Here is a 15619-nt window from a genome sequence, read left to right on the forward strand (position 1 = left end):
TCGGTTATCTGAGAGCTTGGGGCAAGTTTGGCTGTCGCAGTAGGGCCAAAAAGGCGGGATTGGCGCCCGTAGCCGGGGGCTGCTGGGGAGTTACTTGTACAGATGACGGTTGCGGTTGAGGCTGAGGGACAGTCGGTTGACTTGGCTGAGGTGTCTGGGATGTTTTAGTGGGCTGCAATGGCTCTTGCAGCAGCGAAAGGTCTGCCATCGCCCCAGTCAGAGTTGGCTGGGCTTGAGTTTGCGTGACGGTCATGGACGAAGGCGTAGTTGAGCTCGCGGACACTTTGGGATGTTTCACCTCCCAGGCACTGTCTTCAAAGCCTTTCGGTTCGTCCTTTTCCCGTGCTGGTGAGGACACCTGTGAGGATTCTTTCCCAGCTGACGATGCTGGTTTTGAAGGGTCATTCAACGAAAATGCCTTCGGATCAACGACATCGCTAGTTTGAACGGGGGGAGCGGGTCGACCTTTGCGTGTATTATTTCGGAGGGCGCCGCCAGGGCCAGAGAACAAGCCGCCAGCTTCTTCTCCGTTGCCAATGACCTCTTCACCCCCAAAGCTAACGTTTCGAGCCTTCGATTTTCTATTATATTTATCATCAAGATATCTCATGACTCGTAAGGTGTCACCTTCTTTGAGTCCCAGGGTTCGCAGGGTATCTGCTGTGATATCTGGAAGCACACTTTCATCCATCGAATCTTTTGCAAAGTTGTGCGCATACCGCTCACAAAGATGAGGGCCAACGCCCGCCTTCAGGAAAAAGTCAAACCAATCGTAATCTGGCTCTTTTTTGATCGACGCGCCTATAGGCTTGGATTTCTCTTGAGGCATTTGGCTGCGACGCCGGATATCCGATAGAGGCTTATCCTCATCAAGCGACTCACCAGTGGCTCTCTCAACATATTCCAAGTCTTCGATGGACATTTTGGCCACTGGTACAGCAATTTTTACTCCGTTTTGCTTGTGAAGGTGTATTTTTCCGTCAGTGAGACCGATAAATTCGGCAACAACCGTAAATGTACCCGTTCGATCGGTCCATTTCCTCGTTTTCGAGGAATCCGGCTCTGTTCAACGATCAGAATGGACAAATAGTCCCATAGATGGAAGATGATGACTTACTTTGTTTTGAAGATCGGCTATCACGTTTGTGGCGCTGCGAACGTTTGTTACCATCATCATGTATAAATAAACTGCTGGCTCTATTTGGAAGTTTCATGCCGGACCCTACCTCTCCGGAACCAGAATCATTCCTCCTAGACTTTCGAGCAGACTCCCTCGCTAAACGTTCCTCCTCACGACGGTTCTGTTCAACGACCGGAAGACCGGCATTCACTCCGCGGTAGCTTGACTCTTCAGGTGTAGCGACTCCTGTAAGCTCGATGTAGCTACTGGGAACAACTCCTTCTTGTCCATTCTTCATCCGCCTCACCATCCACCATTCTTCTGACTTCGTATCATCAAGGATGATGACTTCATCCCCAACAGCTACAGTGACCTCATCATCTCCCTGAGCCATAAAATCGTATAGGATTTGACCCTTCTTCTTTCCTCCAGTAGTGCCGGCCGCGATGACTTCCCTCAAACCCTCAGCCCTATACCCTCCTGCGATTTCACCCAAAGCCGACACAATTTCCTGGGCCGTGTCTTTGGCTCCTGCATGAAAGTCAACGCTCTTGCTCGGCCGCACGAGGTCCAAAAAGACGTGTTTGCCCTCAATAGAGTAGTGCGTAAGTCTGTCTGCAGTCCACTCCTGGTTGGGGCCATCTTCCGAGTTCTCTGGGGAAATAAAAATGGTCCCCGTAGCAATATTGATACCAAGAGTTGTGGGCATTTTTTTCCGCTTTCCCATAATGGAAATCATTTCGCTGATATTATATATATGATACCCAGACGGGGAAACGGCGGATGGGCTATGGAGCTTCTCACGGTCCCGGACATCAATCCGGCTATACGGTGGAGAAGGCCTAATGCCAGGGGAGGTCTCTTCCCTCAGGGAGGTATACTGAGGACGAGGAGCGGGGACCTCGCGTCGAGTAGGATACGGATCCTCTTCCGGGGGCGATATTGGTTCTCGTGGTGGGCTAGCGCGGGAGATAGGCCGTTGCGGAAGCGCCGGAGGAGGGCTTTCGTCTTCATCGGACGCCTGCGGAGTTAATGCTGTAGGTGGAGATTGAGATAGTTCGACTGGGGGTGCTGGGACAGCTCTAGTGTGTGCTGAAGATGAGGACGCTTGTTGCTTGTTGAGAATCCCTGCTAAGGCAGCCGCGGGGCTTTCAATTGGGCTAGAGACAGAGTGTGGTGTCAGAATACCCTCAGACTCAGTTTCACGATTGTCAGTCCCCTCCGGTAAGGGCATAGGAGGTGGAGAGGAGGTCGTAGCCGGTTCTGTCTCTTCCGCTAATTCGATATAATTCGAGGGCGCAAATCCGTATTCTGAATTCATTTGAACCAGTGTCCAATCAGGATCAGAGATATCAAAAACTTTGAGTTCCGCATCTTCAGGAAACGACACTTCCTCATCTGTTTGTCGGGTGTAATCATAGAGTGAACGCGCAGTTCGAATAGGACGCGCCTATCGCATACACTACTGTTAGCACCTACTTTATCGCATAGAAAGCCGTACAAGGCCCAGGCGGATAGCCGTTAAAAGATATCAAAACTAGGGGAACTGCTGAGGGGAATAAAAGTTACCTCTTCGACGTAATTATTGGGCACTAGACCGATAGGCTCTTCGTCGTCCTCATCGGTGGCCTTTTTCTTTGCTTTCCACCAGCCATCGTCCGAGGCCTTGTCAAGAATGTACAGGAGATCCCCTTCGGATATCTCGAGTTCGTTCTCCGCCTGCGGCTTATAGTCGTATATAGCAGTGTATATCCCCGCAAAACCCATCTTCCTCCGCCTCCCGAGATGTCGTCAAGACGAGGACTACGCTCCGAACTGCTTGTGTGGCTCGAGTGTGTTGATCGTAGAAAGCAAAACCGTCCTGTGCGGCGGGCTTGACCCCGTTTACGTAACGTAGCGAGGTACGTCTGGAGGTACCTGAGTCGGGGTACTGAAGTATGCAACTATGCTCAGGCCGTCTGATATCGCCAAGGAGCCGTGAACGAGGAAGAAGGTTCGATGTTATCCGTTGTAAGCACCCGACCGTCGCTGGGAGGGAAGACGCCGAGCTGAGATATTGTTTGGCTGAGCGGAACCAAGAATCCTATGCATGACAAAATCTATGGAGCAATGTGGAGTACGACGTTCCTCATGGGATTGTTGGGCGTAAGACGAGCGTTGAAATAAGAGATTGATGAAGGAAGACAGTGCCAGGAGATCGAGTAAGCTAATGCAGGATCTGTATGACCGTGGAAGTCAATTATGTCGTGCGGAGGAGGAGGAGGAGGAGGTGAAGCTGAGAGTCGTCGTGGTCGTTGCTTGGAGGCACCTGGAAGGAGAGATGATTGTCAAGGTTGCTGGCCGACGATACGCATTACGGAAACATGATTACGGATACAGCCCAGGGCTCAGAATATCTCAGCGTGCTTGCTTCGTTCTTGGGGAGCCGGTTATGAAATATACGGTAACAAACGACTATTCCGTATCACTTTCTGACTAAGCACTCTGCCAACGCCACGGCAGCCCCTTTTATGAGCCAGGATGCCTGATTCTGCTTGTTCATCATTCTACAAATCTATCAATGTTCTAATTTTTCAAAATGTGCTGCTGTTGCTTGGTTTACGGTTTAAGGGATATTAAATGTCCAGTCAAACAAGTGCTGGGTTGTGTTGTTAGACTATTGCACTGCTGCATGAGTACACAACCATATGCATGTAGGTGAACGGTGACGGGCCGCAATGAGTGATGGATATATGTCTGTCACAGTTCAATGCAAAGAAGAAGATCATCAATGAGTAATCATACATAGGCCCTGGGTTCAAGAGCAAATACACAATAGTGAGGTGACAGGTAAGCGCATTGACAATCTCAGAGTTCTTCCTTGTATGTTTCATCGCTCCCGTTTTCAGCGGCGTCTGTATCCTCATCTGCCCGCGCTTTGGCTTGCTTCTTTTCTTGTTTCCCCTGTCTCTTAGAGTCCTTTTGGTCTTTGCCTGGTTTCGGCGTGCTGTCACTCTCCTCGTCGTCATCCGCCTCAATGATTCCGCGTAGTCCCCTTTGTCCATTCGCATCCACTACCTCCATTTTCCAATCTTTGCCACCTGCTATTTCTTCCAACTGTTTCTTGAGGGCCTCAATCTTTTCCGGATCTAGATTATACTTCTTGAGCTCCTCCTTCGATAGTCGCTGTATCTCTCCCTTTTCACTTATTGCGACAACTTCAATTTTCTCCTCTCCAATAGATACAACCCTACCCTTTTCGATTCTCCTTCCTTCTTTGCCCACAAGTTTCATTGCTCCAACCTCAATATCTCCGATGATTGGCAAAGCGTCCGAAGCAGATTCACTAAGTGCTTGCTGTAATCGTGCCCGTTTTCTATCTTCCCACTCAGGAACCAGCCCAGGGGAAATAATTTCTAGGCATTTGATGGCATTGGGCTCATCTTCCCGGGGAGGTTGAAACGCTATATCGTTGCAAAGACGAGGCGTATAAATCACCATCAAGTATGAGCAGGTCGTCACCTCTTTAATCCAGCCAATGTGATCAGTCGACTGCGGGTGGCAATGGAATTGAACTTCGATCTTCCGATTTCTTCCCGTGAGGTCGCAGGGTGTTCCGTCTTCAAGATACTGGACAAGGTACCGGGAGTCCCCGTCTGCTTGACGCGTCGCAATCTCCGTCGTAGATTTTTTGCGACTCTCGCGTTTTCCGTCAGGTTTCGCTTTGCGGAACCTGCCGAGTACGTACGACTGCGTAGTTGGATCCTCGGTAGGAGGATAAACCGGCGCGCCACTACCGGGTAATAAAGCATGAAATTGGCGGACCTGGTTCATGTAGCAAAAGGAATATGACCACCAGCCGGCCGCATAGTACATGCAACGTCCTTCCATATCTCGGAGTAGCTCTAGTCCCCTATCCGTCGCTTTTGCCAATTCCTTTTCTTGGTCTGCATCAGATCTACCTTCTGAGCTAGTTGTATTGTTGGCAGGGGTATGAGTTCTAGGGATGCCGCAAAGGAACCTCTGGCCACTTATGACCATTTCTTCATAGGTTTCCATCGAGCCATCGGTTTCAGGCAGCGAAACTGGTTCACCGGTATTCTCCCCTTTGGGCCCATCGCGGGATAGCACCTGTTGTGACAGCTCAGTATAACCCTGCTGGCCGGCGACAGACGAAGATGTCGGTGAGTGGGATGGCGGAGAGGATGACGCGCCCTGGGCTCTGGCGATCAAAGATTCCTGTAATTTTGGATAGGCATCATCCGCTAGAACGTATTCGTCGGGGAAGTGTATCTCATACTAATTCGCGCACACAAGGTAATCAGGTCAGCAACCGTCCGCGAGATGCAGGAAGATACACGGCCCAGGATAAACCATCAACACACCTGCGGAAATCCAAGCACATCGTCCTGAACACGAAAGGGTTTCTCCCCGAATGCTCCAACAGCCGCATACGCTATGAAGGCTGCTAGCGATGCGCGTGTGCGGCGGCCCATAATGTGTAGTGTTCGAATTGTAATGAGAATGATCTGACTCGCTAGGGACGCAGAGACCACAACGTTCGTAGGGTCAGGAGGCGAGACTATTGTCCAGAAGGAGCCTGGGTTGCTTCATAGATTCTCTGTTCTCTTTGGCGACATTGGTTGGTACTGCACATCCCGATGGCAACGGAAACCATAAGCCAGAGCAAGCTAGCTATGTAATATGGTTATATGGGGAGTTGGAATGTATAAGCATTTTTAGTCCTCAGACCATGCGAATCCTCGTTATCTATTTATCTATTGCCACAGGTAGCAATGCGTAGTTCCTCAAGAGTTAACAGCAAACAAGGGTTGCGAATTCCATGTGGCCTCTTCGGAACCAGTGCCGCTTTAACTAGACAAGTCTACTCCGTTACTACACCGTTGCATGACAATCAAGTCGCATTAACTATACGAGTAGAAAAGAGGATTTATTTTCCATGTCTACATACATTTGCCGACATCAGATTCATGAAGCTACAGATAAATTGGTATCATAAATAAAGCAAGCACTTTTATCCCATTCTCTTCCCAATCTCACTCTCCCAGCCACGCGCTCTTTCGAAGCCATTGGATGAACTATGGAAGTCTCGCATGGCCTGATAGACCTCTTCCTGGGAATTCAGTACAAACGGGCCGTATTGGATGACTTGCTGGTCAAGCGGCTGACCCGCGACAAGAAGGAACCGGGAATCCTCACGGGCGTCCGGCGAAGTGGAAGCATGAACAAAATCTCCTTGTTGGTCAAACACAACGTTGTGGTACTGGGGAACAGTTTTCGAAAGCGAGGAAGCAGACGATGGCTTCGCAGTCGTGTCAGAGGCATTTCCAAAGGTAATTTCCCCAAGCAAGGTGTAGGCAAACGCGTTCCAGCCCTTGGGCAATGCTTGTGTGACCTTGCCGCCTGGCTTGAGCGTGATATCAAAAATCCAAACCGGTGTATAGGCGAGGTCGCGTACGGAATCCACTCCGTGCGATTGGCCTGATATCACCTTGATTATCGCTTTTCCATCGTCCTCGGTGACAGTGGGGATTTCTGAAGCGGAGAGATCCCGGTATCTAGGCTCACACATCTTCAACTTCGCCGGCAGGTCTACCCACAGCTGCATGCCAACATTGGGGCTTCCGTCCGGGTTTTGGCGGGGCATTTCCGCGTGCATGATGCCTCGCCCCGCGGTCATGAACTGTAGATCGCCAGGCCCGATCGTGCCTTTATTCCCGGCAAAGTCCTCGTGGTCGACACCCCCGGAGAGAATATAGGTGATAGTTTCTTGTCCACGATGAGGATGGTCCGGAAACCCGGCGCCTTTTCCAATGGTGAAATGGTCGAGCATCAAAAAGGGACTCAGGTTTCTGAGCTTTGGCGTACCAATGGACCGGCGTACCCGTGCGCCAGCCCCCTCTGATTGTTCAATGGCAAGGAATGCCTGTCGGATGGCGCGAGGAATCGACATTTCTGCAGGTGCCGTGCTGTGAAGTGACGAAGAGTTCGAGTCTTGACTTTGCGAAATACAGTTGCTCTGGAGATAACAAATCGGATTGGGCAATGTGAAATTGGATGTCAACAGCTGGATTTGATCTGAGAAGAGAACTATTCCAAATGAGAAGATGCAAATGAGCAGCGAGATGATCAGCCCGGTAGTCCCGACTGAACGCATTTATATGTTCAGGGCAAAGTGCGAGCGAAGCTTGCGGAATGCTCTAGAGAGTTTTTCTAATCATGACCAAGAGCTCTGTAAAGACATTGGACTTATTATAAGCAACGGCACGAGAGGCAACCGAATTACAGAAGCGTTAATAATATTCATCGCTGCTGTTATTCTACACTGGTTGCCACTGATGATTAGAAGTTGATTGTCAGCATTTTGTAAGCCTTTCTGTGTTATTCATCCTTGACTAAGGGTCACCCCTTGGCAGACGACCAACGGGAACTATGAGAGTTGCACAAGTTGACTGTTGGTGTGAGCAATGCAATGCTCCTGGACAGAGCATGGAATCAATTTACTGGTCCTTGCAATTGTGGTGCTTTTGTATAACTAACACATTACTAACTACAGAGTTGCCTATGCGAAAGGAAAAGACAGCTTCCAACCGAACTTTTGCTGAGATACATATCATTCGGGCCTATAGGAAACAACCTTGCCCCATGTATCAGCCGTTCCCCAGATGCCACGGCGGAGGCAGCTCAATTGCACAATCTGCGAGTTGTCCACGAAAAGGTTGACGTCGACGCCGAACTCGCGTACATACCAGTTGAATACCGATGGATCCGCAGCTATCAAGGCGTGAGCAGGGGCTAACTAATGGCTCGGTGTCCAGGGAAGCGCACCTTCAAACATAACCCTTTCCGGAGGTAATTCCTTCATTATTGCGGAGGCGACATCTGTCCGCCAGCTTTTGACATTCTCTGTGATGCCTTCGCTCTCAATCATGAGTCGCTCGACTCCAGCGTCGAGGAACTTCCGGCCAAGATTGATTAGTTTACCTGGATCGCTGGTACCAATGGCTTCGAGTTCTTCGGCGGACGTGTCTAATGAGAATCAGAAACGCGGACATGACCCTGAAGCTACACATCCCAATAGAAAGGCATACCTCCCCCAGCTCCAAATTGTATACCCAATTCCGGCTTGGCCTTAAGTCCATACGAATGTACTTTGTCAACGAGCCGCAGCCAATCATCATCGGGAAACGAAAGGAAGCCTGCCGATAGCTCTATCACATCGAACCTAGTATCCCGCCTAGGTCAGTCACGAAGGGCTCCGTTGGGAAACGAATCTTTTAACCGACCCAAGATCTTTGCACTTTGCAAAATATTTTTCGAGGACCGATGCATTATCTGGGTGGGTTAGGAGGTGTTCTGCCCAGCCACCCTACTTTCCTATCAGCAGCGGCTCGAAACCCAGTCGGGAGCGAACCTACAGTCGAAACATAAACGCTGTTTTCATGTGCCAAATCGATCATTTCACGCAATTTGTTTTCCTCGAAGAGGGAGAACGAGCCTGGCCCGATCGATGTCAGCTGCTGCGCCAGGCACATCCGTCCCATTTTGAGCGGAAACTAACCTCCGGAGAATTTGAGCCCGTCAACATATTCGCCCATTCTGCTCATTCCAGATCTCGATGTCAGCCTCGCGAGACCCAGAGTAACGTGGATTTTAAAAAGAAAGAACCTTGCAAGCTGGTCCGTTACTCTCACGTTTCGAGAATATCAGAGAGATATCTCTTCCCCATTACCTAAACCGCAAGTGGTTCATCCGTTAGCAAATTGGCCCAAGGTTGATGGAGTAATCCGTACAGCATAGTAAGGACCCCGGATTTCAGTCACTCCCTTGCTACGGGGTTTTGACGGTAAGCGGTTTGACCTCGCAAAGCCCAGGCCATTCGCTTTATCTTGGATCAAGGGCTTTACTTGGTTCCATCGGTGTGATGAAGTAGTGAAATTGGATACTCCATAACGACGCTTGGTAGCATTGCAAGGCAGCGGTGCCGGAAAGGCCGTGTTGAACTGATGCTGCCAGTCTTGGTCTTGCTACGACCGGCATTTTCGCGTGAAGAATAAAAAGAATGGCCTCCCAATGGACTATCAGCGATCTCGTCTGATCAATTGCTAGCAAATACTACACAAGGATGATGGATTGATAAGAAGCCCATAAACAGTTCTTCGTGCACCAGCCAATTCTCTAGATAACGGGTGTGACGTCATCACCACGCTGCTGAGATTCTGAGAACAAGGTTGAAGTGCGTTGAATTTTGTTGCATCTTGTGCTCTAATAACTAGCCAACTATACCCCGTGCAACAGTGTGCCACAATGCACAATCCGTGAATGTAGACAGTTGCATCTCTACTTAATTCGACGGCGTGTCCCGCTATCTGCTGCCCCGGGATTCGGAGTGCCTAGTCGCCGAACGCGCGCATCGTGAGCTTGCATTATTTCCATTCTATCCGCGCGGGTGCAACTAGAGTGGAGCAATGATGTCCTGGCCCGGCGACGATCCACGTCGGAATCCCGGTCGACAAGGTTGGCCTGTGTCGCTCCACTGCAGTCGCTGCTATCCAAGGTTTCCTCGAATTCGATGCCGAGTTTCTCGTTTTCATCCCTGAGATGCGATGGGATGATGGAGGGCTGCCAGTGGACCACATATGTCCTCTTCTGCTCGCAGGAAGCTTGTGCCCCAGCGTCGCGTGCTCGCCTTCCTTCTGACTGGCCGATCCTCACACGGACATGCGGTCATCACAACTGTCCAACCCAAAGCTCCAACTGGCCAGGATGGCAGCCTCCATTGCCCGTGATCAGTACCAAGCATGGCACCAGCAAGCAGTTTGCTTCTGATCCCCCATCTTGCTGTACTGTTACTTCGTTTTATCAGGCGGTTTCGGTGACTGCTCGCTGGGTATCCCCACTGTGCTGATACCGAATCCATTCATCGGACTTCAAGGCCTTTCCGCCCTTCCGGCTGCTCCGGGTCGGGGTCCTCGTTTTTTCCCTCCCTGAAGGAAGCTCATCTTTTTTTCTGGTCCAGGAACGACTTCACTTCCCGAAGTCTTATTAATTTTTCTTTTTTCTGTTTGATGCTGATATCTTCCTGGCTTCCATCCGCTCCTTCTTCCACTTGAGATATATACCCCCCTCCAAAAGAAAAAACATTGACTGCGCACTGCACCAGGTAGCTCTCGCAGCTCTCTTGGATGCCAACTGTTGTCGGATATGGCCGTGGGAGCTTTCCTGGAGCCGTTGGTGGTCGTGACCCTCCTCTTTGGCGGAACATGGATCAATCGCGAAAGAGATGTTGCGCGCTCATATTCACGAACTAGCAGCCTCTCCAACAGTCCCCGCGAGAGCCCGCTCTCAGATGAAGAGTCAGGGCCACCGCAGCCACGTCTACACACGACCGACGTCAAATCCCCTTGTTTGACTGGGGGGCAACCCCGTTCGCAGTCGCCCTCGCTACTTGCAGGCCATGAACAGTGTTGGAGGCAACGGACCATTGGCCTTTTCTCCTGGAGAAAGGAGGTAATCACGCCGAATACCGCAGTATTTAGAAATCGTCTGTTGAGCAGACTGCTTCATAATTTTCCGTTCCTGGTAGAATGCTGGTACTGGGCTCTGGTATATTGGGTACGTCCTTTCTCAGGTGCTCTGGTTAAATGGAGGCTTAGCTAACGCGTGGTACCATCTCGGGTGCAGATATATCAGCTGGGGCGGGCTTTTACGGCGGTTACGCTCCAGGAGGGCACAGTGGATGTTGCCAGGCGGCACGCTCTTCAGATCATTGAATTGGAAGAAAATCTACACATCTTCTGGGAGATTGGGATACAGAAATACTTTCTGGAACGGCCTTTGTTATTGACATGGATCAATTGGACATACTCGTTCATCCATATCCCCGGCACAATCGCGTTTCTCGTCTGGCTCTATTACTATAATATCACCAGCAATCGCTGCCAGGAACGGCGGATGTGTGGTCCGGACAGCAATACGGGCGGGTCGCCTGCTGGTCCGGGGCTTTATCAGGCCCGACGGCGGACCATGGCTGTCTGTAATCTGCTCGCCTTTGTGGTCTTCACGCTTTGGCCTTGCATGCCGCCTCGCCTTCTGAGCGACGAATCACTGGATGGCCCGATTGGCGAAATTGCTCGAAGTTACGGATTTGTGGACACCGTGCATGGAGCTGGCGGCGCACGCAGTGTGTGGACGCAGAACAAGTTCTGCAACCAGTATGGTAAGTACCGTCCATTTGCCTTCTCTCGATGCTTCTTTTCCCAATCATACTTGCTGACCAAGCTCCTGGCCAGCGGCGATGCCCTCGCTTCACTTTGGATATTCATTGATGATCGGTCTAACCATCCTGACGATTCCTTTGGCTCCTCAGCACCGCCGTTCAAAAACTCTCTGTCTCCCACTAGTCAGCAAATTCCTCCCCGAAGCCAAACTCCACTTGCCGTCATGGCGCCGACTAGCTTGCCTTGTCGTTGGATTCGCGTATCCGTTCACAATCTTGGTCGCAATTGTAGCCACCGCAAACCATTTCATCCTTGATGCCGTGGCAGGTGCAATTGTTTGCGGTGTCGGCTGGTGGGGTAACTCCATTCTCCTGAACTTGCTTCCCCTCGAAGATTATTTCCTCTGGGCATTGCGGATTCACAAGCCGGAGCACCGCACTCTCGATGTGAAGAGAGCGTTGTATGGCGATGTTGGCCACAACGCTGTAACAGTGGGAGTAGTTACTCAGTGATGCGTCACCTCGAAAGATTTCAGCTGCTCTGTGACTCAGTACTAACTCTTTAGAAACAGCATTAAGCCTTTGCTGCTTTGCGTAGGGCATGATTTATGATATGCATGGCACTGTTGTCGGTTTCTTACTTTGCATATAGTAATTTTTAATTCGCTGCTGGAGGCCTGCGGAGCGCCTGGATGTCCTTTAGGCTGTAACTAATATCGATTACTTAGTTCATCAAATTGTCGTCACTCATGAGTTAGTTATAGACACAGACACTACTGCCTGGTCGATAAGCAATCTACCATGCGAGAGTGACATGGGCAACCCAACCCCATTTGGCTATCATTCCATCCAGCACAACAATGTTGAGATGGATATGGGGAGCAGAGCTGAGGGAGCCTTCACTGGCACGCCAACTGATTAGTAGCGAATAATAAAGTGGATTTCCAGGTGCAGCTAACGGGCTAATTGAATCAAGACTACAAAGTAAACCGCTGTCCAGCCTTGACTGATTCACGGTGGGCTTCATGTAACTATGCCAGAAGACATTGAATATGCACTTGGTTAAACGGTTTGCGATTTAGATCAGTCATCTGCAGGTGTGGACACAAGACCCATAGTTTGACAGCCTTTTGCCTCAACTGTGTTGGAAACTGCTTTTCCCATCTACTTCGGCCATCTTCGCAAGGACGAGTGGTGACATAGTTACCTTGTGAGTAGTCAGTTTGTCTTCAGATCTCCCAACTTATTAAAACATCTTTGACTGTCAAGCTCTAGGTGAAGCCAGGAATTCCGACCTGGTCTCTTATGCTATCCCCGCCTCTTCGCTTTTCCCTGTGGGCGATCTCCATCAGCACTTGAATCATTGATACCCACGGCTGGCACTGTTCTTTTTGACACCTTGAGATACCCTGGAGAGCTATTGTACTTGGGGACTTCTACACCTGGATGCCATTGTGTGCGCTGGTTGATTTGACTCTGGTTTTATCTCCACGTCCTTGAGCTTTCTGAGTGAGAAAGGCCTCAAACGCGAGTGAACAGTCATATTTGCTTTACTTTGCCATCCAGGCACCTCTTCAGCCCTTTTCAGCTGTTGCCTGTGAACCTCAGCTCACGGAGCTTCCAAGGAGAAATTGTTCGCGTGTGTGGCTGCAGCCTGCTCAGACAGACGCGTTCCGGGTCGAAAATCGCGTCAAACGCCACCTAATCCAAGTTCTTGAATGTGCTACGAGAGACAATTATTTGATATCCCCTGAAAATATTTATTGTGCCCGTGTGCAATTGTGTGCGGGTGGTGCTGCTCCCCGGAGGAACTGATTTCTGTGGGCACCTCCCCTAAACTTTTCCCACGCGTTGCCTGTCTCACGCCACGGTTCTTTCGCGCACCAAAAGCCAATCCACAACAGAACTCCAACCACCAAAACCAACAATCACACCCACTCCAACCATCATCTTCACCCATCGCCACCTGTGTCCTGGGCATTTATTCTTTGCTCACTCCTTTGCATCTGTTGCACGCCATGGCTGAGGAGGTTAATCCTGCCACCCCAAAGGCTGGGGACTCATCAAAGGATGATGCTTCCCAACCGGCTGAGGTCACCACCAAGTCCCCAGAAGCAGCACACGCCGACCAAGGCACTGAGAACTCTCCCAAGGCAGACGAGGATATGACAGGTGCGTCTTTACCTGCTTAATTGAAAGCTTTTTTGCCCTTCACCGTTGACTAACTGTGCTCAGGCAACGATTCACCGACCGCTACCGGCGACAAGACACAACCTCCAGAGACCACCCAAGAGTCTAAGCCCGCCGAGTCGGGGTCACAAGAACCAGAACCTACAAATGACAAAGCTGAGGGTAGTGAGGCAGGTCCTGTCGGCGAGGACGAACAGCAGAAGTCAGCGGTCAATGGGACCCCTGCGTCCACCAAAAATTCGACCAAACGCAGGTCGACTGGGATTCCGGAGCACCGTTCCAAGAAGCTGAATAAAAAGAAGTCTATGCCCCGCATTACTCATCTCGATGCGCAGCCAGGAGAATACTATTTTGCCCGCCTGAAAAGTTACGCTCCATGGCCATCAATTATTTGCGATGAGGAGATGTTGCCCGAAAGGCTCCTGGCCACTCGCCCTATGTCGGCCAAACTGAAGGATGGCACATACAATGAACATTATCAGGATGGAGGCAAGAAGGTTCATGAACGGACATTTCCAGTCATGTTTTTCCACACCAACGAGTTGTAAGTGGGTTCAAGATCTCATTGATTTGTGAATTATATATACTACACGGCGTGCAAATGTTTTCATTGACTAATCAACCCATTTCAGTGCGTGGATTCCCAACACTGACCTTACTCCACTTAATCCGGAAGACTGCAAGAATGTTCCGGAAAAGGGTAAATCCAAAAGTTTGCTTGCAGCATATCAGGTGGCTGCCGAAGACCATGGTTTTCAGTACTTTAAGGATCTGCTAGCAGACCACCAGCGTGCACTACAGGAAGATGAAGAAGCACGGGAAGAAAAAGCAAAGGCAAAGCGAGAGAAGAAAAAGCGAAAGAGCATGGACGTTGCAGACGAGCTTGAGGATGAGGAAATGGCGGACGAGAGCGCCGCAAAACCGAAGGCCACGAAGAAGCGCAAGAAGGACCTGGAGAGCGAAGGAGAGAGTGACAAGGTAAGGACTCTGCCGTTTCCCTCTGATTTGTTGCGGCTATTGGCGATGTGGCCTCTTGGCGCTACACATCGACTATTCAGGTCATACGGGCAGGTAGGCTAACAGGGATCGACTGGGTGACGCAGCCTTTAAAGACCCCAAAAACAGCCACCAAGCTCAAATTGACTACCCCCAAAGCCCCGGCGAGTGGCGAGACTGGGAAGAAAGGAACCGCTTCCGCTCGAGCTACCAAATCCAAGGGCGCCAGCGCCAAAAAAGGGAAGCAGCCTGCTCCCACTTCTAGCGATGAGGAAGAGGTTGAGGAGGCCCCTAAAGAGCCCGAGCCCGTGGTCAATCCCGCCGAAGCCAAAGCGAAAAGAGAAAAAGAGGGTAAGTTGGTTGAATCCACCACATGCTAAAGGTCGTCTTTTGATGCCATTTTCGGTAGTTTTCTATCTTCGCCATCGGCTCCAAAAAGGGTTCCTTTCACGCGACCAGGCTCCCAAAGAGGAAGAAATGGAAGCCATGTCCAACTACATCACGAAATTAGACTCCTATGACGACCTCGAAATTAGCATCATCCGCAAGACCAAAATCGGCAAGGTTCTCAAGGGCATTATCAAACTGGCTGATATTCCGAAAGAGTCGGAACATGATTCCGCGGCCGCTCTATTGCTCTTTTAAAGAAGTGGAAACATTGGGATGAAACCGAGCAAACGGCTATTGAAAAGAAAGCCAACGGAATGCACAACGAAGTCAATGGCAAGGATGCCAATAAGGCGCCTGCCGTGAATGACACCGACGTGCCCATGCCCGATGCAGATGCGAAAGAGGCGGGAAAAGAGAGTGAAAAAGAGCCAACCCCTGCTGTTGCTGAGAAAGCTAACGAAGCAGAACCAGAAGCCATGGCTACTTGAGCTGGCCTGTACTGCTAGCTGTTTGGTGGATGTCTAAAACATAGCTTCTCCCGCTGAGTCTACTTTATCACAGATATGGGATCTTATGCTCCTTTCATGGTAGGCTATGGCTTTTCTTTGTATGTCTTTTTTGCGTCTGTGAAGGCATTGGCTTTTACCTTCCCTCTTGTAATCTTTGTTCTTTGATTGTGTGGGATGGCTTGCTCTCCGTGTGAA

General features: G+C 50.3%; 6 protein-coding genes across 6 annotated transcripts in view; 2 read left to right on the plus strand and 4 right to left on the minus strand.

Annotated features, from left to right (window-relative positions):
- The window catches only part of UREG_01522 (uncharacterized protein), a gene marked incomplete at both ends in the record, with an annotated part of 3868 nt that extends 981 nt beyond the window's left edge, over nt 1–2887 (minus strand). Inside the window, 3 exons of the mRNA XM_002541960.1 lie at nt 108–1062; nt 1118–2570; nt 2690–2887. Of these exons, the coding sequence (XP_002542006.1) occupies nt 108–1062; nt 1118–2570; nt 2690–2887 (2606 nt within the window). The remainder of the gene's footprint in view (nt 1–107; nt 1063–1117; nt 2571–2689) is intronic.
- A 1080-nt stretch (nt 2888–3967) lies between these two features.
- Nucleotides 3968–5595, minus strand: UREG_01523 (uncharacterized protein; the record flags this gene model as incomplete). Its single annotated transcript, XM_002541961.1, has 2 exons — nt 3968–5398; nt 5485–5595. The coding sequence occupies 2 exons, from the start codon at nt 5593–5595 to the stop codon at nt 3968–3970; spliced, it is 1542 nt and encodes a 513-aa protein (XP_002542007.1).
- A 539-nt stretch (nt 5596–6134) lies between these two features.
- On the minus strand, nt 6135–7073 carry UREG_01524 (uncharacterized protein; the record flags this gene model as incomplete). Its single annotated transcript, XM_002541962.1, has 1 exon — nt 6135–7073. One exon carries the CDS (start codon nt 7071–7073, stop codon nt 6135–6137), a length of 939 nt encoding a protein of 312 aa, XP_002542008.1.
- A 660-nt stretch (nt 7074–7733) lies between these two features.
- On the minus strand, nt 7734–8664 carry UREG_01525 (uncharacterized protein; the record flags this gene model as incomplete). Its single annotated transcript, XM_002541963.1, has 5 exons — nt 7734–7894; nt 7949–8149; nt 8212–8345; nt 8407–8489; nt 8539–8664. The coding sequence occupies 5 exons, from the start codon at nt 8662–8664 to the stop codon at nt 7734–7736; spliced, it is 705 nt and encodes a 234-aa protein (XP_002542009.1).
- Nucleotides 8665–10324: 1660 nt separating this feature from the next.
- On the plus strand, nt 10325–11852 carry UREG_01526 (uncharacterized protein; the record flags this gene model as incomplete). Its single annotated transcript, XM_002541964.1, has 3 exons — nt 10325–10735; nt 10805–11339; nt 11524–11852. 3 exons carry the CDS (start codon nt 10325–10327, stop codon nt 11850–11852), a joined length of 1275 nt encoding a protein of 424 aa, XP_002542010.1.
- A 1505-nt stretch (nt 11853–13357) lies between these two features.
- UREG_01527 (uncharacterized protein) lies at nt 13358–15403 on the plus strand (the record flags this gene model as incomplete). The annotated part of the gene is made up of 6 exons (XM_002541965.1): nt 13358–13511; nt 13575–14073; nt 14162–14507; nt 14588–14876; nt 14935–15089; nt 15173–15403. 6 exons carry the CDS (start codon nt 13358–13360, stop codon nt 15401–15403), a joined length of 1674 nt encoding a protein of 557 aa, XP_002542011.1.
- Nucleotides 15404–15619: the final 216 nt, after the last annotated feature.

This window comes from Uncinocarpus reesii, genomic scaffold (genome assembly GCF_000003515.1).
Source record: "Uncinocarpus reesii 1704 scaffold_1 genomic scaffold, whole genome shotgun sequence".
Taxonomy (NCBI): Eukaryota; Fungi; Ascomycota; class Eurotiomycetes; order Onygenales; family Onygenaceae; genus Uncinocarpus; species Uncinocarpus reesii.